The sequence below is a fragment of the Nylanderia fulva genome, unplaced genomic scaffold (genome assembly GCF_048542155.1).
Source record: "Nylanderia fulva isolate GAGA-0341 unplaced genomic scaffold, ASM4854215v1 Scaffold2, whole genome shotgun sequence".
In the NCBI taxonomy this organism is placed as follows: domain Eukaryota; kingdom Metazoa; phylum Arthropoda; class Insecta; order Hymenoptera; family Formicidae; genus Nylanderia; species Nylanderia fulva.
Window position 1 is genome coordinate 2757963 of NW_028190263.1, and position 26193 is coordinate 2784155.

Consider the following 26193-nt stretch of genomic DNA (forward strand, 5'->3'; position numbering starts at 1 on the left):
GGTCCGCCAAGCTTTCATAAACAACGTAAATCATCGGTTATTTATAGGTATCAGCGATAAGACGTTAAAAATTGCGTGTCCCAATTCGTATCTGTTTCGCGTCAAGATTTGTGATAATTCCATTTCATTAATGTCGCACTGTATATCTCTCTTTGTTCAATTAATTTATTAACAATTAGCGCAATTTGCATCGCGAATGATTATTATGGAATCGGAGAACGAAGATCTCATCTCGTCGTTATATATTCATGTTTATGAATTTTTTTCTCTTTGCAGACGCGAAAGGTTTAAGCAATTCAGATTCGATCAGGACCTTGCGCAAAAACATCCAGATAAAACTTGAGAATTATATCAGCGATTATCGCTGTCACCTCACGGGACACTTTGGCGATATTCTGCTGCTGTTACCGGCTCTGCAGTCTATCTCGTGGCAGATGATCGAGCAGATACAATTCGTCAAGCTATTCGGGATGGCGCATATCGACAATCTGCTTCAAGAAATATTCTTCGGCACTACATCGGAGGTAAATGACACCATGACGTCCATACCGATCTCGAATACCGCTCCGGGCAGCTACATGAGTAGCAACGAGAGTCCTACCAGTCCCTTGACGCCGGCCAATACCGGCAACCTCAGTCCGCAAACCGATCAAATGCCCGTCATGATCCTGAGGGATTTGGCGCCGAACCAGGATTTCAGGTTCTTCAAACAGGAACCAAGTCTCGAGCCCGAGACAAGTTTCTGACTAGATTGGCCATAGAGCTGAACCTGCTGCTGACTAGCCAATGATGTTCTGCTCAAACAATTGCTCAAGTTCTAGCATACATTACGTTACCATAGCATCGAATTATCGATGATATTAAGGAAAAAATAATATTTTGATATATTGCAACGTGTGAGAAAAATAAAGTTTGAATTCGACATGTTGCAATACACGAAGTGAACGAATTTCAGGAGCAGGATTTTTCACCAAATACGGGATATCAAACAGTAATATACATACGTCATTTGTTAAACAATTGAGACGAATTAATTGATTTTGCATTGACGTAAAAAAAAAAACAAAAAAAAAAGACTAATGCTGTTGCAGGACATCTTTGTTGCATACTGTATGGATTTGCCGTATTCGATGAAAAAATTTTACCATCGTACCACTTAAATGTCCAGAGTTTATACAAATGGACAACGCAGCATGTTGTATATATTTTTTGATGGGAAATTGATCAGTTTACCGATATATATTTTTTACCGATAGTCGCGATTCGAAATAAATCTCGCCCCTGTACAAATAACGATTGATCGCCGACCAAGAGATCGTCGATATAAATGTGATAAGATCATATCTTGCCACCATTAGTACTACTGTTGCGACAGTATTTGTGCTGTTTTTTAAAATATGAATCAGGATCAAAAAGCGAGGCAAACAAAACATATATGTGTCTAATATAATAAGTCATGCAATTATGACAATAATTAAATTAAACATAAGACTTAAAATCGATAAAATTATGTAATTTTTTTTTGTTAAAATGTTTACAAAAAAATCCTTACCCATAATTGAATGTCACATTTTCATTGTCACGAATTATACATAGAAATCGATTTTTTATACGTGTCTTACGATATCAGAATCCGAATTCAATCAAGTAATATCAATTTTAGTTTCTAATTTGATATGAAATAGGAAGTAAAATTATATCCGATATTATTACAGGAATATATGGTTACAAATATGTCGAATTAAATAAGAATATGCAGAGATAATCTGCATCGATATTATGAGAAATGTTGTACTGTTCTGCTCAATTTGCGAATGGAAATAATGTTATTCTAATTCGTGATGTAATAATGTAAATAGCATGATGCAATAACGTATAATATATATATATAAAACATTCCAAATATAGATGTATCGATGTTATAAGTTATAATAAGCATTAATGTAAATATTCCTAAAATAACTGATGGGATACGCACGCTAAATGTAATAATCTAGCGTAAATTCCCTGCAAAATGAAAAATGCGCCATTGCAATGCAATTTATCGTTAGCAGCATAGTGATATAAGAAAGGGCCCGCGCATTAGCCGTTTTGCACGTGCATACGTCGAACTGTCAGTAAACCGGTACAGCAGCTGTGCCTGATCAAGATGGCTAGTGCACTTTATTGTGGTGTTAGGTTTTAGCAAAGTGTCTACATAGACATATATTATGGCCGGATAAAAAGCAATAACATAGTAATCAGGTAAAAACAGTAATGTTAACGATATAAGAAATGAATATGAAAATCAATTTAATGTAATATATACAATAGGATCGGAAGAATCGCACATCGAAATAGAAATAATTTCTTGTATAAAAATAAAATCTAATATATAATAGTATAGACATATAAAACATTTTAAGAAATTAAAAAGAATAGTTTTGATATTTTTATATAAATTTTTTATCAAATTAAATTATTTTAAATTATATCTTACTAAAAAAAAGATGTTGCACTTCTATATTTATCATGGGTATTTAAAATTAATTTTTTGAAAATAAATTTTTCGTAGAAAAAAATTTCAACATTTTTCATTAATTTTTGTGCAAGGAATTCGATTATATTGCGATTTCCAATCCACTCTATGTTACTCATTGATCATATGCGGATTTGTGTTATAATCATATAGTAATCGAAAATAATTTTTAATTTTTATTATAATTTTGCGCAAATATGACGACATAAAATAACAATTTTTCTTCATTTTGAAAATATTCAACATCTCTAATAAAATATTGAATCTTAATTTTAAAAAATTTAAATGTAACATATACAGGTCAGATAATTTAAAATCTACAATTAAATCTGTAATATACAAACTGTCAAAACACTGCAATTTATGACTTTAATGTTATTTTTTGCTTTTAAATTTTTTTAAATTTTATGATTTAATTTTCCTCAACGACAATAATTAAATGTCATATTTGGCATAATTAAATTTCGAATAATTCCTCATGACATATTCTGTGTCTCACACATTACATTTCTATATATAAAGTTTCAACAATATGTATAGTACTATATAAAGACATAATTATAATATAAGTCGTAGATTTTACTGTAATAAGTCCGGCGAATATATTTTCTATTTTTGTACGAAAAAGAGTTTAAGTAACATTAACGTTTAGGATATAAGATATATAATAGTGCAACAAAAGAAACAATTATTATGATTAACAATGAAATGATATTCCATTTGAGAAGTGTAACATATTAGTGTTTTATTGTATATATCTGCTAAGATATATAGTTAACAATTGTTAGTCGTGGGTTGTGAAATAGATATTACCACCTTTTGTTGCACGATTTTTTTTATACATTGTTAACAGTTCGAACGTCGACTGATTCCAAGATGTGTAAATAAAATTTATTATTTGTTATTTAATAAATAGAACTCATGTAGATATTCTTATATAAAGGGATATGTAGTTTTCACATATAAGATAATAAATTTTATTTAATATTATAATATAAATATAAATGTCTCATTCTCACATTGTGCAATAATCTGTATAAAATGTTGCATTACGTTGCTCAAGTATTGTAATTATTAGACTTTAATATTATTCTATTACAAATTTTGTATAATTTTAATTAAGTTCATAATCTGTTCGTTTACGTTTCTTAAGATTTACTGCACTCTGTGAAGTTTCGATAACACTCGAACCTTTCCTTAAATAATCATTTAATTGTAACTTGGCTTTCCTACCTGCAAGAAATAAATCTCTCTCTAATCTTGGCAGTAAACTATTAAGTGTAGGGTCGGAAACAGGATTTTGCGCCCAGTCCATAACTAATCTAAATCGTGATCTGAAGGTCTAAAAAGTAAAACGTATAATTGAGTAATCATGTATGTATTAATTAACTAATCTCATTTAAAGTCAATATGAGATTACTTACCAGTAATAAACTGTCAATTATCATTTCACTATCACGATTATTGAATTTTTTTAAGTACATTCCTAGTTCATAATAATATGGATTCCATTTATTTAGTACAACGGTACAAGCATCTGCTAATAGAATTTCCCTGTAGATAAAAGAAACCAGTTATTACAGTTTCTTCAAGTAAAAGTCTTATTAGAAACTAATTCTACTACATGTATACTTTTTAAATGATTGAAAATTGTAATTTAAATTAATTTGAATAAAAGTGGATAAAAGAATTTGTTAATGTTGATTTCTCAACACCTTTAATAGTTTATTGCCAAGATTAAAAATAGGCTTTTTTCATAATAGCAGAAAGATCAAATCACATAAATGTGAATAGGCAAAGAGAGAATTTCAACTTAATAAAACTTCATAGAATAGTAAATCTTAAGTAATGCAAGTTAATAAATTATAAACTTCTATGTACCTGTAGCCTTCCTTGTATGTTTTAGGTATGTCTACACTGACTATTGATTCTCTTGCTATATTCAGCGGCTGTGCCAGCCACAGTGGAAGCTCCAACTTTGTACCAATTTTTAAATCCTCAGATTCAGAGGACAGATCAAGGAAACCTAAGAGTCATAATAAAAATAATAATAATAATATACAAATTTCTTAGTTTGTAAATAAAAAAAATATAAAGAATAATATAACGAATAAGAATTAGATAAAGCTGCTATTCTTATTTGGCAAACTTTGTATAAATAAATTTAAAAGATTAATTAATAACTATATAATACAGAGAAATTTATTTCTTTTAAAAAATATATTTAAAAAAATTTTTTATTATTACATTATTATAATAATACTCTATATTAAGATTTATAAATTATTCTTTGTATCTTAACAATAACAATAGATAAAAACCTACCCAAACGAGGTAACGTAACCTCGACTTTGCACGATATTCGTTCTTCAGTACACAAAATATCTGTCAAGGAAAAATAATCAGGCATATAACTGTGGGATAATGTCGCCATTTAAAAAAAAAAAAAGGTTTAGAAGTTTCGTCGAAGTTGAGATAATTTTAAATAAACAACCGTATTTTACACCTGTTGCATTCCTACGTATTTCAGTGCTGACACAACACAAGATATTCAAAAATCAGAATTGCCACCTCTAATCTAACTTATCGACTAGTTCCAACATTTGTCGCAAGCAAGAGAGCGCTGTCAATTTTTCAAGCTACACAAATCTTCGTAAGAACACCAATCTTTAGTATCACTTTATCGATGGTTCGAGTTTGTACGTTAGCGTTTGTGATTTTGTCAATGATTAACACTTGCGCGTGCAAATTAATTATCTGAAAAAATTAGAAATGAGAAAGCCTCCTTTACGGACACTTTAACGGACGAGTTTTAGGGGACAGAGAAACGAAACTCCTCAAATTCGGCAACGAAAGGTATATCGCATTATTAGATATTATATGCGCTATTTTTCTAACCTATAAGTTCTCTTTACAAGTGATAATAATTGCGTTTTTTGATACTATAATAGCTTTTTAATTTAATTACGATATGTGTCAAGATGGTCAAGATTTTACGTTTTATCAAAAATTATTTGCAATTTTCATCGTTTTTTTTTTATTATAAATTGGCGGTGATTTTCTTGTTCATATGAATGCAATAAATTTACAAATTTTATTCTGCATTTATCTTAATATAAATTAAATTGTATTTATACTCTTATACGCGTATTAATTCATACGAACAAATTTAAGAAACATAATATGAAAGGCTTTGCTTTTCTGTGAATGAAAGTTTTTAGAGCGGCTTAATATGATTACATTACGTGGAAAACTAAAAAAGGACAATGATATAACAAATTCAAAGAACAACAATAGACGAGTTTCAATACGTGATAAATTACTTATTAAAGAGGTAATTTACTATGAGATTTGATATTTTTTATATATTAATTTGTTACACAAGTTTTGAAGTTTGCAATTTATACATGGATTATTTCACTTAGGTGCAAGAGATGGAACAGACATTGCCAATAACTTGTCAAGTCACATTCAAAGACCCACATTGTCTACATGAATTTATACTGTTAATTATACCAGATGAAGGATACTGGGTCGGTGGTCATTTTTATTTTCAAATTTATATAACAGAGGAATATAACATGGCGGTAATTCTATGTCTACAATTTTATGTGACATGGCAATGTTAAGTATAAATACTTTTGTATCTTAAACCGCATATCTTTCAGCCCCCAGTAGTGAAATGCTTAACAAAATTATGGCATCCTAATATAAGTGAGGATGGTGATGTATGTCTTTCCATTTTAAGACAGAGTAGCATTGATGGATTAGGATGGGCACCAACTCGCAAACTAAAAGACGTTGTATGGGGTATAAATTCTCTCTTCACTGTATGTATACAAGTATTTTCTGCTGCATCCAATGCAGTAAATGTCAACATGATTACATTGCATATATTCTCTATAATTACGTTTTTTTTTAGGATCTCTTAAATTTTGACGATCCTTTAAACAGAGATGCAGCAGATTTATTTATTAAGGACAAAGAATCCTTTCGAAGTAAAGTTAAAGATTATGTAATGCAATATGCAAATAGATGATTTATATTGTAACGTTTTAAAGCAAGACTAATTATGTACATTTATCATATTGGTTTGATGCCCTTTTTGAGTAAACGAGTTAAAAACTTGCTCAAATCTGCTTTAGATGGATATAATTTAATTCAATTTAATATTTTGCTAGTCTTCTTTTGCCTGAAAGAGATTACTATAATTTTCAATTTTATATAATTAAATTTTCGGGTTGTTATCGAGTGGAATTATATTCATATACACATTATAATCTCTCTATATATATATGAAGAAATTGTAAATGTATAAACAGGATTAAAAATGCATCACATGTACAATAATATTCTTTCTCTCCATGAGACATAATGTAATGTTTCATCAGGACATCTGTAAATAAAATGGGTGTTTAATAATACTCAAATCGCGTTGTAGTTTATGTCCTTTGTAAAAAAAAAAGTGTTCATACATGTATATTCAAACTATCAAATATAATTTAATAAGATATTCTAATAGTGTGTACAGGGCAGGCTTTTTTTAATGCGTGCAGTTATTTCATCAAATATTTATTTATAATTTTCGTACAACGCGTAATCGAAATTTTTTGCTTAATTTCAAAAAATTCGATTTGCACTTTGACTCGTTGAAATGTATAGGCAACAATTCATTTGTATTATACTCGTCGAATTAACGGACGATTGAGAAACTTATCGTCTTACATGGGTGTCGACGGAATTCGTCGGCGAAGTATCAACGATATATCTTTATATAATTAATTAATTACAAGTTGTAACAAATAAATTATAACAAAAGAGAAAACGCAAGAGACGAGAATCTCTCACGTTTCTCATCATTTCTTCTCGCTGTCCAGACACGTACGCGAGACGAAATGTTTTTGCATGGTGTACGTGTGTCTATAAATATAAATAAAAAATCGCAGGTTTATTGTTAGAACGTGGTTAGCAACTCTTCTTGTATGCTGGTCGACCTAATGAGCTTCTGTTTCGAACCCAATAAACTCTCGCTCGCTAGGTTTTCAGAAGCTAGCTTCAATTTTTCTTCGTGATACTTTTCGTTATACTCCTTTAATCTGTTGCCCAGAAACACAGCCCTCTCGCGTTTCTTGATCATGTATTCGGTTGGTAATAGCCACCTATGCTCGTGGCATTCTTCTGCCATCGGTCTTTTACTGAAAAAAATTAATGTGATTTTTTTAATACAGAATTTTTGTTCACACACGTACACACAAATTTTATATTTAATATTAAGTACAATTATACAGTTGCAATCCCACATCATAAAATTAAATATTGTAAATAATTGTATTAATCTTGTAAAAATTTTATCTCAAGTCAATTAATATGAAAAAATTTATTGGCATGCCATAAAGAATTCGACATCATGAAAACATTTAGCGATGGATATTAACAAAAGTCTGGAAAGAAAAGACTGAAGATTTTCAACTTAACTACCAACCTTGGCGCGCGTTTGAAGACCAGCATGAGAAATCTGGTAGCCTCCTGACTAAGCTCTTTAAAAAGATATTCGAATCTGTATCTGACGAAGGATATGTTCTGCCTGGTCTCCGTCGTGTTCTGGCCGGCGAAGGGAGAGACCCCGGAGAGCAACACGTAGGTCAACACGCCGACCATCCATATATCCGTCTGCGGGTAGACCGGCTCTTCGTTGTAAAGCTCAGGCGATCTATACTCATGATGACCCACTTGCTCAGGCACTATCGTGCCTAGTCGACTAACTCGATGAGCGGACCCCATGTCGACCAGCTTCACCTGCACCGATCTCACGGACGACATGACGATGTTATCCGGCTGGATGTCCAGGTGACAGTAGCCGCGCCAGTGCAAATATTGCAGACCGTCGAGGATCTGCGTGACGGCGTTCGCCACGCAGTTCTCCGTGTATTCGTGTCGGCTGGAGAAGTACGTGAGTATGTCGGCACCCTGGAGCTTCTCCATGATGAATACCGCAACCGGAGAACCGGAGGGTGTCTTGTAGGCCATCTCCAACATGGCTATTCGCTCGTGTCGCAGCGAACGCAGTACCTCGTATTCCCGCATCACCTGTTCTTCTGTATTGATGTTCAGCTCCAGGATCTTGGCGATTACCACTCGATCTGTGCTCTTGTCTACGCCCTTTGCTACAACGGAGAACTGACCGCGCGACAATTCGGAGATGAAGCTGTACTTGGTAGATAGTTGCGTAGACTCCACCGACCACTCGATTGGATGCTCTTCCACGGAGTAATCTATGTGAGGTCTGTCTTCTTCTAAGACGATCTCCTGGCCAGCTTCGGTCAACTCCTGAAGATGCCTCATCGCTCGTGTGATCTGCACCTTCAAGCAACCCGGTGGTCGCGTTTTGATCAACTTCGACGGGATGCCCTTCTCGCTCCAGCCTATACGATTGCGCGCCGCCAGACGGAAGTTGTAGCTCGTGTCTTGCTTCAGGTCACGCACCAGGTAGAACTCGTGATCGATGTTGGAAGCGACGTCTATCCAGGCGATCGAGTCACCTTCCTTATACTGAAGATTATAGCACAGCACGGGCGAATTGCCATCGTACTTCGGTTGCTTCCATCGCAGAAGGACTTCGGTATCCGAAACATCGGAAGCCTGGAAAATCGAAGATAATAATTTAATGACAAGAAACATCATTTTGATATATAGATTAATTTAGATTAATTTTTCATCTATTTTCATCCCAGACAAAATGTCTAAAATAGGGACATAAGACATCTTAAAGGAGTTATTAAGATGTGTTTTAGATATCATATTAAAATATGTCTTTAAGACGTCTTATGGCCCGTTTTTAGACGTGATGTTGTTTGGGACATCTCTTAAAAATTCGTTCAATTATAATGTATTATACCTCTGGAGAATCCGGACCAAAAGGCACCGTCGCCAGCAACACCCTGGTTCTAACAACTGTTTGTCCTATAGGGTTCCTCGCCACGACCTTGTATATCCCGATGTCATGCTCCTTCGTAGGATTAAAACTGAGTATCGACCTCCCATCGGTGTCTTCTGTCACTTTAATTCTATTGTTCACCTGGACGACTATGTCATTCTTAAACCATTGTATCAGTGGTTTCGGATTTCCCACTGCTAGACAGACGAGCTGAGCCGGTTTTCCCTCCTCGATCGGACAGATTTGTGGTTTCTCGCGGAAGAACGGAGGCTGGCCCTCCTTCTTTGACCCGATTATCGCCTCGGCTTCGGCGTAACTATCCAGCCGAGTGCCTAGCTCATTCCTTAGACGTCTAAGCGTATATGTATCCGCCGATCCATAACGATTGATGCGCTCTCCTCCTCTCATCGTCGATCTCCTCGTCCATAACGTCCGTGAATCGACGACGTTCCCTTATGATGGGTGTCTAATAAAACCGAAAATTAGAAAATAATTTTATAAAATGTATTGCGCAAGAGAGTTTTACATAATTAGGCTTTAAGTTAGTTATTTGATTTCTCAATGTTCTTTGTAGTCTCTTTTCACGTACCCTCCAATCATAACCATTGTCATCGGCAATGGAGCGTGAGAATCCGGGACTGCGATTACACGCGACTTTCATGTATTCACGTAATCGTACAGGGAAATCGGTGTCTCGCAGCTGAAGAAGATACGTGTCTGGACCATTTTGATAACTATAAAATAATTTAAAGTTTAAACACATATCCTGGAAATCTGATGAAAAAGTTATGTAAAATCTTTTTATTATAATTTTATTTCAAAAAATAATATTAAATTCTTCTAATCCGTGAAAAAGATATATAAATACTCTATGAATTATATAGATATTATTTATAGAGATATCAAATTTTTGATATTAGAATTGGATATAATTATTCTATCTGATGTTTTCTTACTGGCTTTCGCTCGTGATAATCCCGATTTCTGTATCGATCGGTTCTCTGGATGGTATTTGATTCTCCCATGTCCTGGGAGAACGTTTCTTCGGACTTCTCTCGACGCTGGGTTCGGGTGTGAATTTATGTCCGGGTGGATATACCATTCGCGATGGATGCTCGAATGCTGTCTCCAGTTTGCGTCGACGATACCACGTGCGACACGAAGCATTACTATACCAATCGCTATAAAAATATATCTCATTTACAATGTAATTCTTAATCATATTAATTTTATAATATAGACATATTTCATGGATCTTATTTTACAGCATCTTACAAAAATACATATAATTATATAATTCTTTTTTCTTTTATAAATTTTATCCTGATTAAAAGAAGTCACTATATTACATCTCTATGAGATCATAAATTACTTTTACAAAATTAATTTCAATTATAAAATTAATTTTTATTTTTAATATGTAATCAAAAGGTCGTATATAATATTTATTTACCGATAAAGTTTGTAATAATTTTTCAGGTTCTCAGAAGGTATTCTGTAAAGCTCCGACGGCGAGTTATCAATATAATTGAACCACGGATGAGCCAAAGCAGCCTTGACGTCCAGCCTATTGTCGACATTGTATCGCAGTAAACTATGTATAAAGTCCTGCGCTTCGTTTGAGATGTTCTTCCATCGCTCGTCGAAATCCCATCTGCCTTCCCTGATCTTCCTCAATGTCTCTCTGTCGTTCGCGCCTCTGAACGGTGAAATTCCCGACAGCAAAATGTAAGTAATTATACCAACAGACCACATATCCGCGGGGTAGCTGACGCCCTCGTTATTAGTTACTTCCGGTGCGACATATTCCGGCATACCGTATGCCAAGGTCATCAGCTTTGCCTGCAAAATTCTGCGGGCGAGTCCGAAATCTCCGATCTTCAGGTCATCTCCATTTGCGTGCGAGATTAATAGATCGCCAAGCTAAATAAAATAAGAGGAAGAACATTTTTCCCATTAATAAAATTATTAGTAAAAAGTAATGACTATTGATTAAATAAATCTAAATTTTATCTTTGCTCCAATAATATAAAGAGAAATCAATTACAGATCATTGAATATATAAAATATATTTTCCCTTGTTTGAAAGGCAATTTAAAAAAAAAAAATAATTTTTTAAACAATTTACCGTCAGACTAAGATGCGCGTAATGATTATCGTGCATATATTCCAATCCCCATAACAATTGACGTATATAACGAGCGATGTCTATCTCGGTGTAGTGTTCTTGTCTCGTGAGAGTATCCACCAATTCACCACCAGCCGCTCTAAATTATCATTGTTAAGAATTCTCTACTAGACAATTTTCGTAATTTTAAATTATATATATTAAATAGAATTAATTATAATAATAATTTCTTTGTATTAAATGAAGTTAATAATAAAATAATAACTGCAAATGACTATTAAATAGTCATAGAAAATTGAAAATTAAAGATAACATAAATAGTAATTATTTATATTAATTCTAGGCAAAAATATAAATATGCAAATGCAAAATAAAGGATACAGTTCCATGACAAGAGTGACCGAGTCGTTAGTCTCGAAAGCATCGTGTAGTCGCAGTAATTTGCGGTGATGTAAGTTGTTCATCGCTTCCATTTCGTTATACATGAACGGTTTGAGATCACCGCGTCCGTGCATAATTTTAGACGCGTAATTTCTTCCGGTATTCCGTTCGACTGCGTGATAAGTGACACCCTGAGTGCCTCGACCCAATTCATCACCCAGGTCGTACAAATCGGCGAACAGTTTGTCTCGCGGTTTCACATCCATCTTCTTGCGATACGTCCTGTATCCGTATTCCTGCTCGTTTTCCTCCACATGCAGCATCACCGAGCACGATATCGAACCGGCCACGTTACCCGCGCTGATCGAATAGAGACCCTCGTCCTTGGTGATGGCGTCGTTGACGATGAGAGTCGTGGTATCTGGTTCGGTGAACTCAATCTATTTAATTAAAAATCATAATAAGTACTTTGAAGAGCGAAATGGGAATAATAGAAGCATGAACAGAACGAACCCTGATTCTGGAGGACGAAGCTATAGGCTTCCAGTCCTTGTACCACTTGAGTTCCGGATAAGGTACGCCAGTTACGCGAGCTGAAAATTGACCGGTTTTCCTCACCATCACGATGGTTTCTTCGGGTCTCTCGATAAACGTAGGATACTCCGCGATCTTTAGGATAACTCTTTGTCTGGCCTCGCCGTGTTCGTTCGTGGCGACGGCTTCGTAGACACCTTCGTCTCTCTCGAGCATCCTATTGATAAAGAGAGTCGCCTGACCGTTCCTGGTATAACTCTGATCGTAGCGGCCGCCCGATTCGATCAGCTGATCGTTGAAGTAATATGTCATCTTCGGCTTGGGATAACCGTAGACGAACCAGAAGAGGTTGCAATTGTGATTCTTCACGCCGTACTGCGTGTCGTATTCCTGACGCAGGAATCTAGGCGCCTGAGCGTAGCCGTCATGCGGCGGTCGCTCGATGTCGAAGTCCTTCGGGAAGTAGGGACTGGTCTCGGGACGGAAGTCGATACCCGGCGGTAGATAGGGGAAGAACTTGGGCGGCTCCGGCTCCAGTTTGGAGCGATAAGTCTGCGCGAACGGCGACGGATCGCTGATGCCGTACTTGTTCTCCACTCGAATGCGGAACTTGTAGTCGCGGAACGGCACGAGATTGCGTATGTCGCAGACGCAGCTGCGAATTCCGCTGCGTGCGGTGAACCAATCGCCGTCCGGCAACTCGCACATCTCCACCAGATAGGTCACGGGCACTCGCGGTCCGATCGGGATAGACGGCTTCCACGAGAGGGTAAGATGCCGGTCCATCATACGGCTGATGATAGGACGATCCGCCAGCGGTAGCGGAATGCCTGACTTCTGGTACTTGTCATAATCCGCGTACTGATCCGCGAGAGGTTTCTTCGCGCGTGGCTCTAAAGCTGTACAGATATTGAAAGAGATATGTAGATGTAAAAATGTATTTTTCTCATAGCATTATTGAAAGTTTCGTTTACTCACATTCATAAATCATCTCGGCGTTGCACGAATCTTCACCGTGAGGATTGGATATCTTCAGCACATATTTTCCGGCATCTAGCTCGTCCACATTGGCTATCGTGAGTCGCAACAGACTACCTTCCTGGTCCATCCTGATGCGATCGGTGGGCCAGAGTCTGTCACCGTTGCGATACCATTCAAATTCAGGTTCTGGATAACCCGTGACACACGCGGTGAACTTTGCCGGCATCCCTCTGTAAACCTCACAATCGCCGATCCTCTTCAGGAATGCCGGCGGCTCGACCTTCTGCATTTTTTGACTGAAATTACGGATGTTAACATATATAAAACAGCTAAAAAACCTCTTTCTCTTATAATTTTACTTCTGCAAAATCTTACATCTTATCGACAACAGCCAGGTTCGCTACACATTCCGCTTCGCCGCCCTTGTTAACCGCTTTACACCTGTACCGTCCTGAGTCGTCGTACGTGCAATCCTTCACATATAAGCAACAGGCATCACCGTCGCGCTTGATCTTGTACTTGTCGTTGTCCCGCAGAATCGGCTTGTCGTTGAAATACCAGGTCACTTCTGGATGCGGTATTCCGGTGACGCGGGCCGGGAACTTGGAGTCGTGTCCGGGCAGCTGCTGCAAGTCTGTGAACTTTTGCGTGAAGTTCGGGGATTGATACACCTTGCGGACGATCGCGTTTGCGCCGGTGGTGTCTTCGCCCAGCGGATTGCTCAGTCGACAGCCGTAAATGCCCGCGTCCTTGGGCTCGCACGGGTCGATCTGCAGCCCGACTTTCTTGCCGTCGCAGCTCAGCTTCACGCGGTCTGATGGCACAACCGGTTCGTCGTCCTTCGTCCAACTCACATCGGGGATCGGATTGCCGACGAACGACACGTCCAAGATTAATGGCTGACCCTCCTCGATGGAGACGTCGCGCATGGGGCTGGTGAACGCCGGCTTCTCCTCCGGCGTGTCCGGTCTCGCCTTGCCAACTACGTCTAGTTTGGCTTTGCAGGACGCGGTGCCTTCCGTGTTGCCGGCTATCACCTGATACACGCCGATGTCTTCTGGCGTTGCCTTGTCGAGGATCAGAGCTTGTCTTCCGTCCGGCTGGCTGATGATCTTTACGTGCTTGTTATCCGGAACAATCTGAAAATATTTAGAGACTTTATCATAAAAGTCAACTTTAAAAAATCGAGAGGATGTAATTACAATTATTTATATTCGATTATCAGTGATACAAATAGATATTATACTGACTTCTTCGTCATCTCGCAGCCACTTTAGCTCAGGCGTCGGTTTTCCTAAAATCTTCACTTCCATCTTCACTGGGAAACCCTCGACGATGGTTTGTGGTTGAAGACTCGCAACAAATTCCGGTCTTTTCTCTCTTTCCTCCACCTCTACCTTGGCCGTACCCGTGATCTCACCAAGCGAGTTGGAGACGATCAGCGAATAGGTGCCGGCATCCTCTGGACGTACATAATCCATTCTCAAGCCAATAAGTCCATTCGGCTCGTTCATAAAATACATCTCTTTGGTGTGTCGCAACGGGATTCCGTCCTTGAACCATTGCACCTGTGGATTCGGGAAAGCTAGGACTTGTGCTTCCAGTTTCAATGGATGCCCAACCACGGCCTTCGTGTCCTCCAATGGCTTCATGAACGACGGTTTTCTTCGTTCGGCTACAGGGAACGTTTCATATCAATCTTATATCAAATAATACGAATCGTATCCCTAACAGCACACATATTCCGAAGACGTTTAGAGAACATCCTGAGGATGTTCTCTAAACGTCCTATGAATATCCTTTGAATATTTTCTGAATATCTTTCGAATATGTTGTGCTATTAAGGATTTTACAAAGAAAAAAATGTACTCACGCGTAACAGCGACAGCACAGAGCGAGGAATTTTCGCCGCTGGAGTTTGTGACGACGAGCTTGTAAGCACCGCAATCGGTGGGTTCCACCACGTCGATGGTAAGCTTCGTGGTACCATCCGGCAACGTACTGATCTTCACGTGATCGTCCGGGGTGATCTTCTCGCCGTCCTTGAACCAAGCGATGTTGGGTATCGGACTGCCGTCTATCTTGGCCTTGAGCTCCAGAGGCTCGCCCTCGTCGACCTCCGCCGACCTCGGTAACATTTTACCGAACGAAGGTGCCGTCAACATCATGGATAGCTTGCAACTGGTCTGTGTGGTGCCGGCGACATTGGTCGCCTTGCATGTTATCGTGCCGGCATCCTTGGCTGAGAAGGTTTTGATGAAGAAGGTACTGTCCACTATGCCTTCCACGTGGGTCGTCACCTGGTGACGCTCGTCTTCTTTAACGACCTCATTGTCCTTGAACCATTCGACATTCGGTCTCGGGATGCCGGTCACGCGGATCTTCAGTTCGAGGTCATCGCGATCGCTGCATTGCACCTTTGATAGGTCCTTCAGGAAGGTCGGAATCTCGGCTGCGGAAAATACAAATATCTTTACATTTTGAACTTGTAAAAAATATACTTAAACAAAAATTCTTTAGTTTATTATATAAATTTTCATGTATATTATAGAGTGCTGAGGATTTTACTTACTGTGAGGCGTAAGTGTCGCTTGAGCACTCACTTCGCCCAGATAATTCTTTGCCACAACTGTATAAACTCCTTTGTCCTCTAGAGTGAGCTTTTTAATGATAAGCTTGTATTTGCAGTTCCTCTTATCTTCCTCCATGTCGTACTGCTCATTCTTTTGTAACTCCCTACCATCTTTCAGCCATACGATTTCGGGTTTTGGATTTCCTTTAATAATAGCTTGCCATTCAACTCGCTCGTCAACCGACTCGGTATGATCTCTAAAGCTCTCAATTTCCGGTTGTAATAAAAGATTCAAAAATGCCTAAAGAGAAACATAAATATTTCTCATATCATATTTTTTATATTATATAATATTCTGTCGTTGCTTCCGTTGACCTATACTACTTACACTAGACTCGCCTTCGCCCCATTTATTTCTTAACTTCAAGGTGTACTCTCCGGTATCTTCTTTAGTACATTTTGGTACTTTCAATGTAACTTTACATTCTGTCAATTTATCAGCTGCTGGACCGGTAGTCAGCGTCCATTTAAGTCTAGAATCATCAGGCGGAATTTCCTGATCTTTGGAGAACCTAAAAAACAAATATTTATACACAACTATCTAAGAAACAACATTTGTCAGCTTTTTTAAACAATAATATATTTTAAAGATAAATTTAGATCAATGTGACAATAAGGAAAAAGAAAATAATATTTTTGCCATTATTTTCTTTATTATGTTTTAAAAGAATTTAAATATCTCTTTAATTACATTTAAAAAATTTGTTTATACTTAGAATACGATACATAGAATTTATAAAAACATATTATCTACATATATATACGTACCATGTGATATCCGGAACCGGATCGGCCGTGAAGACGGCTTTGAACTCGCCATCAGTTTCCAAATTGACATCGACGTCTTTGAGAGGCTCGGAGAACCTCGGTTTCTTAAGGTCGTCGACGGTACCGACTGTCAAGTAGCCCTCCACGACTTCCTCGCCCAATTTGTTGGTCAGGATGCATGTATAGAGACCCTCGTCCTCGAGGGTGGCCTTGCTGAGATCCATCTCGTACGATTCCGCGGTATTTTGTGAGATTCTCACTCGTTCCCCGGATCGAAGAATCTTGCCGTCCTTTAGCCATTTCACGTCTGGTCTTGGTAAACCGGTGGCCTCCACCACGAACTGCGTATTCTGCGTCTCGAAGATCGTTCGATCGGTGAGATTCGTGTTCACGATGTGAGGCGGGGCTGTGAGGAACAAGACATGAAGAATAAATTTTCATTCGTCAAAAAGTTGGTCGTGCATAGAACCATCTTTCTTCTTACTATCCATTCTTGAAAACACTTAGGATGCATCAGAATTCGATTAGCCGAAGAACATTATTTTATTATACGATTTAATTTTTTGTAAAGTGAATTATTATTATTTTATATTATTTTAAAATTTATCAAAATAGCTTTTATATATATATATATATATATATATATATATATATATATAATATATTTTATTCATATATTTGTAATTTTATATATATATATATATATATATAGTATGTATGTATAAATTAATTAAAATTATTTTAATATTATTAATTTAATTATGTATGGAGAAGAATATTATTGAAACTGCTCATTAAAAGTTAAAATATTTTTAAAAGAACGACGTTTTACTGATGCATCTCAAGCTCATCAGTTGTGCTTTATTATATCTATCAAATAATATACATTTTTAAAAAATGTACTTACCTAAAAGCGTATGGTTAAGCAGTGCTCAGCAAACCGCACAGTGAAGATTATAAAAAATGGGACCATCACTTTTTATAAAACAAAAGCTGAATCTTACCTTGTTATATTTTTTTGAATGATGAAGAGTATGGTGCTATAATTCAACATCGAATAACGATAAATAAAATTTCCAACACAGCTAATAATATTGCATGGAAGCATAAATAACGTATTTAGTAATATATATGTGTGATTATTAATATAATATAATTAATTACATATATATTTAATAAGAAATATACATATATCAATATATTAATAATAAATATCAAGAAAAGAGACAGAGATAGAATTTTTAAAAAATGATGCGATCTTATCAGTTTTCATTAATGGACTCTTCATAATTGTTTTATGTTTCCACGCAAACATGCGGAAATGTTACCGAAATACGATGAAAATGTGAGATGGACAACATGCGAGAAAGAAAGAGGCAAAAGAAAATAGAATAGATCTGACAGTTGTAGATAAAGCCGACATATTTCGACGACTTATAGTGCTGAAAGAAAAGTTAGCTACTGAAACCGCCGAGGAAATCCCGCGCAGTCATACCTGACTCTCTGCTTGACTCTTTATCAAGGATTTCGTCTAGCACGCTACGTTGTCGCTTAACGCGAGCTAGAAGATTCTTCATCCCCTCGTCGATCTCCTCGTCATCATCGAGTTGCCCTTTCTGAGAACTCGATGGAGTTTCGCTCGACAACGTCGAGACTTTTGTCTCCTCGAAGATCGCAGTCTCCTTTGATGATTCGACGGTGGAGCTTGGTCCATCCAGAGTTATCTCCGCAATTTTCTTCCTTGGACTCGCGTCGCTGATCGTCGAACTCTGGGTTAATAAATTCATCTTCTTCACCTCCAGACTTTCCCGTCGTAGAGTTCGATTCGATAGTCTCGCCGATGACGGCTCCTCGGATGACCGTTCTTCGGCAATGGTCTCCTCGAATCTAGAGATCCTGTGCGATCTAAGGTTCTCCAAGATTCTCTCGTCTTCCGGCGTTCCGTTGAAGCAAAATTCGTCGACGATGCCGCTCGGAGTTCTCTGATCGTCCGGGAACTGATCAGCTGATTGCACGTCCTCCGTGCTAACGTCTCGTGACAGCGCCTTCAAAGTCGATTCGTCGTCGGAGACGGAGACGATCGTGACATCACGATTGAGATTCAAGTTCGATCTCTTTTCCTCGGTCTCCGAAAACTCCTCGATCAGCACGCCGTTCTGCGGCTTCGAGTTCTCCTCTTGCACGGTGTAAGCGTAAGAAGCGATTTCCTCGATACGGGGTCCCGATTCGACACCGAATTCCCGACACTCGACTTTGGTCGCTGTCATCTTGCTGATCGTATGACTTTCATCGGGACCTGCGAATGGCCTGACCTGATAGCTTCGACTACTACTCTTACATATAATCGCGCGTATTTCTCTCATATGTTTTTAGAAATTATTTTTCTCTTTATAAATCACACAGCTTATCGCTTGAATTTATTATGATGAATTTTAGATGATGATGAGAATTTTGAAGCAAAACGATCTTTGAGCATGTTTAGATTTTAGGAAATACATTGCGATTTCGTGTACCCTGTTTGTTTGTATAATTGTTAATTGTAAAGTATTCAGACAATAGAAAAGTCTAACAACATTGTAAAATTCTAGACGTCTTTTAGACTCTTATATCGGCTGATTGTAATGATGTAATTTTTCTAATGTAGTGTATGTGAGATTACCTGTGAGTATAGCTTCGTGTGATGTTGTAGAGGCCACAGAGATCGTAATTGTTTCATTGTCTCCTTGAATTACTTGGATGTTTTGTTTCTCCACTCTGACGCGACCTAAATTTATCACAGATATTGTCTCGCTACAAAACTACCGCCAAACGATTCTTAATCAAATACCTTGTCAATAATAAATTGTATAGAGTGTGATAGATTATGATTCACGATGCGTCACACTAATCTTTCTAATTTTTAAAAATTGCTTTGTGCATTAAAAACAAACTTAAACGATTATACAAAACGATAAAGACATTATTGATTTTTACAATACAATAAAAAAATAGAAATAAAAGAGAATAATTATTTTCCTCAATTTCTTTAACGCTAAAACAATTTTGATGTTTCAATTGTCCTATCACAATTTTGCAAACATTTATGATATGATAATGTTCGATTTTTAATTAATTTTATTGATATTTAGCGCTAAAAAAACTACGGAAAATAATTATCTGTTGAATTTGTATCATATTATTAATTCTAAAATGTTTTGTATATAAATAGATATAAAAAATATATAAAAAAATATTTAAAAATTTTTCAAAACTTGAAAAAAATTTAATATAAATATTGCAAAACAATAGCTTGACTCTTAGCATGGACAGTATTTTTTAGTATAAATTATTTTAAAAAATTTGATCTTACAATTAGAAAGTGTCTTCTAATAAAACTTTTATCGAAACGTGCGACATACAAATCGCGAATTGGTGTCTTAATTGTCAAAGCGTAATTATGCTTTGCGTTTCAAACGAAGCAAACTTTATTTCACTCTGACGTAGTTCAATTTAACTAGATACTCAAATTGACGCGCAATTAATTTACCTTCCGATTCCGATTCTTCGGCGCGTAGAGTTTGCTGTGGCAACAACTGTTCCTTCACTAATTTCTTCGTTTCTTCCACCGACGTCTTTTTGGCCTTCTCTTTCGGAGGTTCTACCTTCTCATCTTCCGTTTTAGCTACGGAAGTACATTCTTTCGAGTCTTTATCATGACATGCTTCAAGATGTGAAATGTCAACACTTATGACATTTAAAAATAATACGAGTTTAAAAAAAATCGGAAAAATTCCGAAGCAACACAAACATAAAAATGAATCAATAAAAAGAAATAAAAAAGAGAACATTTTCTGCGTCAACGTCAATAATGTGACGCGTCGAAAGAGTGGTGCTCCTCTCTTTCGTTTAAGGAAATCAGAAGAACTTTCGTTTTTACACACACATATCTTTTAAATATCTAGATCTACAATAGAAGAACTATGAGAAAAACATCTCGATTAAACCTCGTCTTTTAAAGGCCGTCAGAAAATTCCCAGGGTATCACACCGGGAGATCAAAAATAAAAAAGGAAATTGTTTCGTTTGCATCCAGTACTTACTGAACGTTGTCGAAACATGACGACTTTTATTGCTTCGATTTCTCATAAACTAGAAATATATGCTGTTTATTGCTGACCACCTCGTTTTGGCAATTATCACGATTTCAGCCATCCTCGTAAGATTTCCTTAATAGAGTTTCCTTAACTCTGCTAAAATTTTCTCCGAATTTAACTCCAGAACTCGACTATGTAAGATTAAGTAAGACTTCATTCGAAAATAAATATTTCTAAAATTACGAAGTTATCTTATAATTGCGATTTAAATTCCGCAAATTAATTCTTTGAAGTATATACAATTATATTATATATTAATATCACTTTATTATTGTTTTACGAGATAAATTGCATTATCGTATAATTTTGCAATCAAACATTATAGCTCGCGTTAAACAGAATCGAGTTCCGGGTCTAGAATTAAAGAAGATGAAGATACGTGGATACTTACTCAGCACGATGACCTTGCTCTTGCTACTGACGTAACCCAGCTCGTTCTCGGCTCGCACTTCGTACAAGCCTCCATCGCTGCCCTTCAACAGCGTCACCGTCAAATCGTAGCTTTCGCTCCGCTGACTATCCCTAGTGATCTTAATCCTGGCATCCGCCGTCACCTCTTCTCCGTCCTTGTACCATTTGACTTCCGGATCCGGTGTACCAGCCACCTCGAATGACAGCGTGAGCGTTTCGCCCTCGTTCAACTTCTGGTCCGCCAGTTTCTTCAGCAACTTTGGCCGGGTGTTCACCGTCAAGTTGGAGCTGCTCGAATTCTCGCCGTATTCGTTCTGCACTTTGCAAGTATAGTGACCCTTCAGCTCGGTCGTCAACTCCTTGATAACGAGCTTGTAATTATCACCCTCCTCTATACGAGTGTACTCTGTGCGCTTCTCGGTGATTTCAACATCGCCCAGAAACCAGTGTACGCTCGGCTTCGGGAAACCCTCGACCTCGACCACGAACTCGAAGTTCAGCTCGCCCTCGTTCGCGGTCATATCGCATAGTTTCGTCTTGAATCGCGGTATGCCTCGTACCTGCGAAAATTTGTTATCAAAATATTTAAATTAAATAATTTAAATAATTGAATTATTATTTAATTAATTTCAAAAGAATTTTTCTTGGACAGAATTTAAAGGCAATTTTAAAATATAGTGTCTTAAAAGATCAACTACGTACTCTGATCCTCGTCTCGTCCGAAATGGTACCATGCTTGTTTATCACTTCAACCTTATAAACCGCCGCATCTTCCACCTTCGCACCGTTGACTATCAGTATATAATTATCTCCGTTTTTCGTCATCTTCACGCGATCGCTCGCAGTTAGAAGTTGCCCGTCCTTATACCAGTTCACCGTCGGTTCGCCATCGGAGTCTACCTCGATCAAGAGATTCAACGTGTCGCCCTCGTTGAGCACTCTCGACTCACCGAGTCCCTTCTTGATCTTCGGCGGGCATCTGATGCCGACCCTCCAAATCTCGGTCGTTTGATTGACCTCATTTCGTGCGACGATCGAATATGAGCCCGCGTCGGTCAGTTTCGCGTTCTTCAGTACCAGCTTGTACGTGTCATTATTCTCCTTGATGATTTTGAAACGATCGCTCTCCTCGATCAGCTGACCGTCTTTGTACCACGTAACTTCCGGCGCCGGGGTGGCTTCCACTTGGACAGTCATTGTGCCCGTATCCTCGATGAGAATTATCATGTCGGATTGCTTCATCGTGACCTTTGGCGCAGACTTGACGATCAGCTCGATCTGAGTGCTATCTTCGCCGAGTTCATTCTTTGCAGTGATGGTATAAACACCGGCGTCTTTGGCGGTGACTTGTTTAATTACCAGCGAGAGAGACTCCTCGTCCTCCCAGAGGTACTTGATCCTGCCACCGGCTGCGATCTCTTGACCATCCTTGGTCCATTTGATGTCCGGCTTAGGGTAACCCTTCACCTGCAAATCTAACATTGCGGAAGCACCGATATTCACTTCGGATTGCTTCGATTCCGTTTGTAATTTTGGTTTTTCCGGATCTTTATACAACTGATTCACAGATCCTTGCACCGTTAATTCCGCGCTGCAGCTAATGTTACCTGCACATTTGAGAATTTTTAGATTATTAATATATCTAAAAACACAAAAAATATTTATATCCAAAAAGAATGTGTTATTAAATATTTTCTAAATAATTTATCACATTAACAAATTAAAATTAAGTACATAATAGGCATTCGGGAATTAAGATTAAAATATAAAATATATAATAAAATGTCTAGTTTATAAAAAAATGTTAATATAACATTAACAATTTCCTTAAAAAATAATTGCAATTTACCTGTGCTAGTCTGCGCCACGCATGTATAAAGACCAGCGTCTTCGGGTTTTACATACTGGAAAACCAGTGCCAGAGTGTCCTCCTTATCTTGGAAAAGAACCTTAAATCTCTCTTCAGGATCGAACGGTTGTCCATCGCGCGACCAAATAAAGTTCGGTTCGCCTCCGAGCTCGAGAAGACCTTCAGGAAGTCCTAGGAATAGCGGCTTTTCATCTGTCACCGTCACTACCGCCTCGCATGTAGCATCGCCATAACGATTCATAGCTGTGCACGAATATTTTCCAGCATCTTGTTTCTGAACGTCGGCAATCACCAGTTCGTAAAATCCTTTTTCAGCATTATCTCTTACGATTTTTACACGTTCGTACTTTGCGTCGATTAAAACGCCGTCCTTGAAGCTAAAAAAATACATATTTATTTATTAATTTTCTTTATGAGACTTTTCTTTAATGTTATATAACTGTAAATAGATTATGAAATAAATATACTCTTTTTTGTATAAAAATATTTTTTAGTTTCTAATTTCAAAATATATAAATTTTAGTTATCCCTTTATATAATTAAATCTCTAAACTTACAATTTTATTTCTGGATTAGGCTCTCCCTTGACCTTGATCATAAAGCGTAAATAGGTATTCTCGAGAAGTTCGGTATCCTTCAAACGCACCAAAAATATAGGTCCATTTGCATCTGCCCTTGCCTTTTTTTCTTCTGGACTCACTGCGATATTTTAAAATTTAAAGAAACAAAAAAATTTGTCCAAACATTTATCTCATTTATTTCAACGTAAAAACATTTTAAAAATATTACAAAAAAATCTAAAAGATATTTAAATTGTACAGACGTCCTTTAAGTTTCTTTCTCGAATTTTTTTTCTATCACAACTTACATTGTTGAACCACTAATTGAGCAGTGCACGTCGCCTCGCCTTTCGTATTCAGAGCACGTGCAATGTATATGCCGGTATCTGACTCGTGAACATTCTGGATCTCGAGCTTGCACTTGGTGTCGTTCCTCGTGGTAGAGACGCGATCAGCCAGTTTATCCTCCATTGGTTTGTTATCTTTTAGCCATTGCATTCTGGTGGTGGAATCGGCGGTCAACAACGTGCACTCGAAAGTTGCAACCTCTCCAGCTGCAAAGATCACTCGAATTAACGCGAAGCAAATGATAGGTCGCGAAATTCCGAAGAGTAATGAAAATATGAAAAGCGAGAATCCGTCCACAATTCATAATAAATATAACTGTTCTACGTCTAAAATATTCTAGCTGCAAATAACGTCTTATATCATTTTTTAAACGTGATATTTTTAATATACAAATATACCAGAATATATTTAATGTAGTTATTAATATTTCTATTCAACATGATGACATATCATCCACCTATTATTTGATTTGTATTGTATATAATTGAAAAAATATGTTATATAATAATGTGTGATGAAAGGATAAATGTGTAATGCATTACAGGACATAATTCAAGATATAAAATATTTGAAAATATAAAATATTGGAAAAAGTGATCAATGTTTGAATTTAATGACAGAAATAAGGATCTTGTTTGTCATAAAACAACATTGAAAATACATACATATAGATATATATTTGTAATGGAATGTTTCGATATTTTATTTTGAGAGAGATGATTGAAGCAGATCTTCATAAAGCGCATCGCTTGTTAAAATATGCAATAAATTTAAGTTAAAATTATAACATATATCCATAAATAATACGAACTTTCAATAATCATAAAGGAGTCTAATAAAAGTATGTCAGAGTTTGATTGTGTTGAAGATCTACGTCAGAGTAACTTGTCAGTGTAGTGAAATATAAATGTTTACTGTAGACATAGTATACATATAGCGAACATTTAGCGGCGAAGCGTGTTTGGCCAGCATAATGTAGTATCACGTCTAAAAGCATAGTTGACTCAGCTGGCTAATGGAATAACATGAAAAGTTTCAAAGAGACATATAGAAGAAATGCAAAGAATAGTAAATGCTGATAACTAGCAAAGTACGTGTCACTTTACCTATAGCGTGTATCAATGCCCTTTTTGGTCGCAACGCTAGAACAGTAAAAATGTGTATCTTATGTCTTGTGATATTCGGATACATGTCTTTATTTTTTGCAATTGTTTGTAGAAAATTTAATATGCCAATTTCCTAAATATCAAATTGATTATAATATAAAGATAAAATTCGATGAAAAAATGTTCCTACCATAATTGGCTAGATTATACAATATAATTATATATATTATATCAAATTCATTTAAATAATACTGTATAATATTACATAAATTCAACGTGTTTAAAATAGGAATTATTAACAAAAATGTGTGTATTTAATGCACATATCAAAGATATGTCACGTTATATTTTATGTACTATACATTGTTTTATTACTTGATTTTTTGTATTTTTTAATAAAAATTCAATTAAGAGCTTAATTTCTTTAATGCTCTTTACTTTGCTCATAATTACGAAAAAAGCAAAATATAAAGAGTTTTTTTTAGCCGTTTTTATACAGATGACTTTTGCTATAATACATTCGATATTAGTGACGAAACATATGTGACACATACAAATATCTAAATAAAATTTCACATCGCATACTTACGTTCCACACTGCATCCCTCTATCGTCTTGATAAACACCGGTTTGCCAGCCTCAGCACCGAGAGTGACTTGGGCAGTTCCCTTTTCGCTTTTCGAGTCTGCTGTTGCATCACCGATAATCGCAGTCTCGTACGAAGTTGTGGTTTCTGATATTTGGTCTCCTTGTGCCGAGGAAGACATCCTCGTCTCGACAGCGGATGCTGCCGATTCCGTGTACGTGGATACGCCATTACGACTACTCGATATTGACGAGTATTCTATATTTGAAAATTATCTTACTATAGTTGACACACATAGTGCGTT

At 36.8% G+C, this 26193-nt stretch overlaps 4 protein-coding genes across 11 annotated transcripts in view; 2 read left to right on the top strand and 2 right to left on the bottom strand.

Annotated features, from left to right (window-relative positions):
- Window positions 1–3970, top strand: part of Hnf4 (Hepatocyte nuclear factor 4) — a 37186-nt gene extending 33216 nt beyond the window's left edge. For all 7 annotated transcript variants that reach the window (XM_085482258.1, XM_029321523.2, XM_029321519.2 and 4 more), the window contains one exon: window positions 277–3970. In XM_085482258.1, coding sequence (XP_085338384.1) covers window positions 277–746 — 470 coding nt within the window. In that variant the 3' untranslated portion in view covers window positions 747–3970. The remainder of the gene's footprint in view (window positions 1–276) is intronic.
- Window positions 1221–5076, bottom strand: Psf3 (DNA replication complex GINS protein PSF3). Its single transcript, XM_029321374.2, has 4 exons — window positions 4844–5076; window positions 4400–4544; window positions 3943–4072; window positions 1221–3860 (listed from the first exon to the last, which is right to left on the bottom strand). The coding sequence occupies exons 1-4, from the start codon at window positions 4950–4952 to the stop codon at window positions 3633–3635; spliced, it is 612 nt and encodes a 203-aa protein (XP_029177207.1). The 5' UTR covers window positions 4953–5076; the 3' UTR covers window positions 1221–3632.
- A 106-nt stretch (window positions 5077–5182) lies between these two features.
- LOC114945252 (NEDD8-conjugating enzyme UBE2F) lies at window positions 5183–6942 on the top strand. 2 transcript variants are annotated; one of them, XM_029321375.2, is made up of 5 exons: window positions 5183–5374; window positions 5709–5852; window positions 5944–6105; window positions 6187–6348; window positions 6441–6942. In XM_029321375.2, exons 2-5 carry the CDS (start codon window positions 5751–5753, stop codon window positions 6555–6557), a joined length of 543 nt encoding a protein of 180 aa, XP_029177208.2. In that variant the 5' UTR covers window positions 5183–5374; window positions 5709–5750; the 3' UTR covers window positions 6558–6942. The 2 variants fall into 2 exon arrangements, with proteins under 2 accessions (XP_029177208.2, XP_085338385.1); XM_085482259.1 differs by having other exon boundaries at window positions 5733–5852.
- A 132-nt stretch (window positions 6943–7074) lies between these two features.
- Obsc (Obscurin) overlaps window positions 7075–26193 on the bottom strand; it is a 37259-nt gene continuing 18140 nt past the window's right edge. The window contains 27 exon segments of the mRNA XM_029321372.2: window positions 7075–7713; window positions 8001–9157; window positions 9414–9848; window positions 9850–9918; window positions 10042–10186; window positions 10409–10633; window positions 10906–11375; window positions 11581–11719; window positions 11962–12401; window positions 12475–13394; window positions 13474–13772; window positions 13852–14615; window positions 14727–15151; window positions 15350–15928; window positions 16049–16349; window positions 16437–16620; window positions 16877–17282; window positions 18372–19172; window positions 19536–19640; window positions 20403–20537; window positions 21400–21979; window positions 22122–23026; window positions 23269–23666; window positions 23847–23988; window positions 24158–24403; window positions 25304–25339; window positions 25893–26147. Of these exon segments, the coding sequence (XP_029177205.2) occupies window positions 7473–7713; window positions 8001–9157; window positions 9414–9848; window positions 9850–9918; window positions 10042–10186; window positions 10409–10633; window positions 10906–11375; window positions 11581–11719; window positions 11962–12401; window positions 12475–13394; window positions 13474–13772; window positions 13852–14615; window positions 14727–15151; window positions 15350–15928; window positions 16049–16349; window positions 16437–16620; window positions 16877–17282; window positions 18372–19172; window positions 19536–19640; window positions 20403–20537; window positions 21400–21979; window positions 22122–23026; window positions 23269–23666; window positions 23847–23988; window positions 24158–24403; window positions 25304–25339; window positions 25893–26147 (10802 nt within the window). The 3' untranslated portion in view covers window positions 7075–7472.

Coding starts and splice junctions, on each gene's coding strand:
- LOC114945252 (XM_029321375.2), top strand. CDS start 5,751: ATGATTACATTACGTGGAAAACTAAAAAAGGACAATGATATAACAAAT. Junction 5,853..5,943: donor ATAAATTACTTATTAAAGAG/GTAATTTACTAT, acceptor TATTTCACTTAG/GTGCAAGAGATGGAACAGAC. Junction 6,106..6,186: donor CAGAGGAATATAACATGGCG/GTAATTCTATGT, acceptor CATATCTTTCAG/CCCCCAGTAGTGAAATGCTT.
- Psf3 (XM_029321374.2), bottom strand. CDS start 4,952: ATGGCGACATTATCCCACAGTTATATGCCTGATTATTTTTCCTTGACA. Junction 4,545..4,843: donor GGTTACGTTACCTCGTTTGG/GTAGGTTTTTAT, acceptor TATGACTCTTAG/GTTTCCTTGATCTGTCCTCT. Junction 3,861..3,942: donor TAATTGACAGTTTATTACTG/GTAAGTAATCTC, acceptor TTTACTTTTTAG/ACCTTCAGATCACGATTTAG.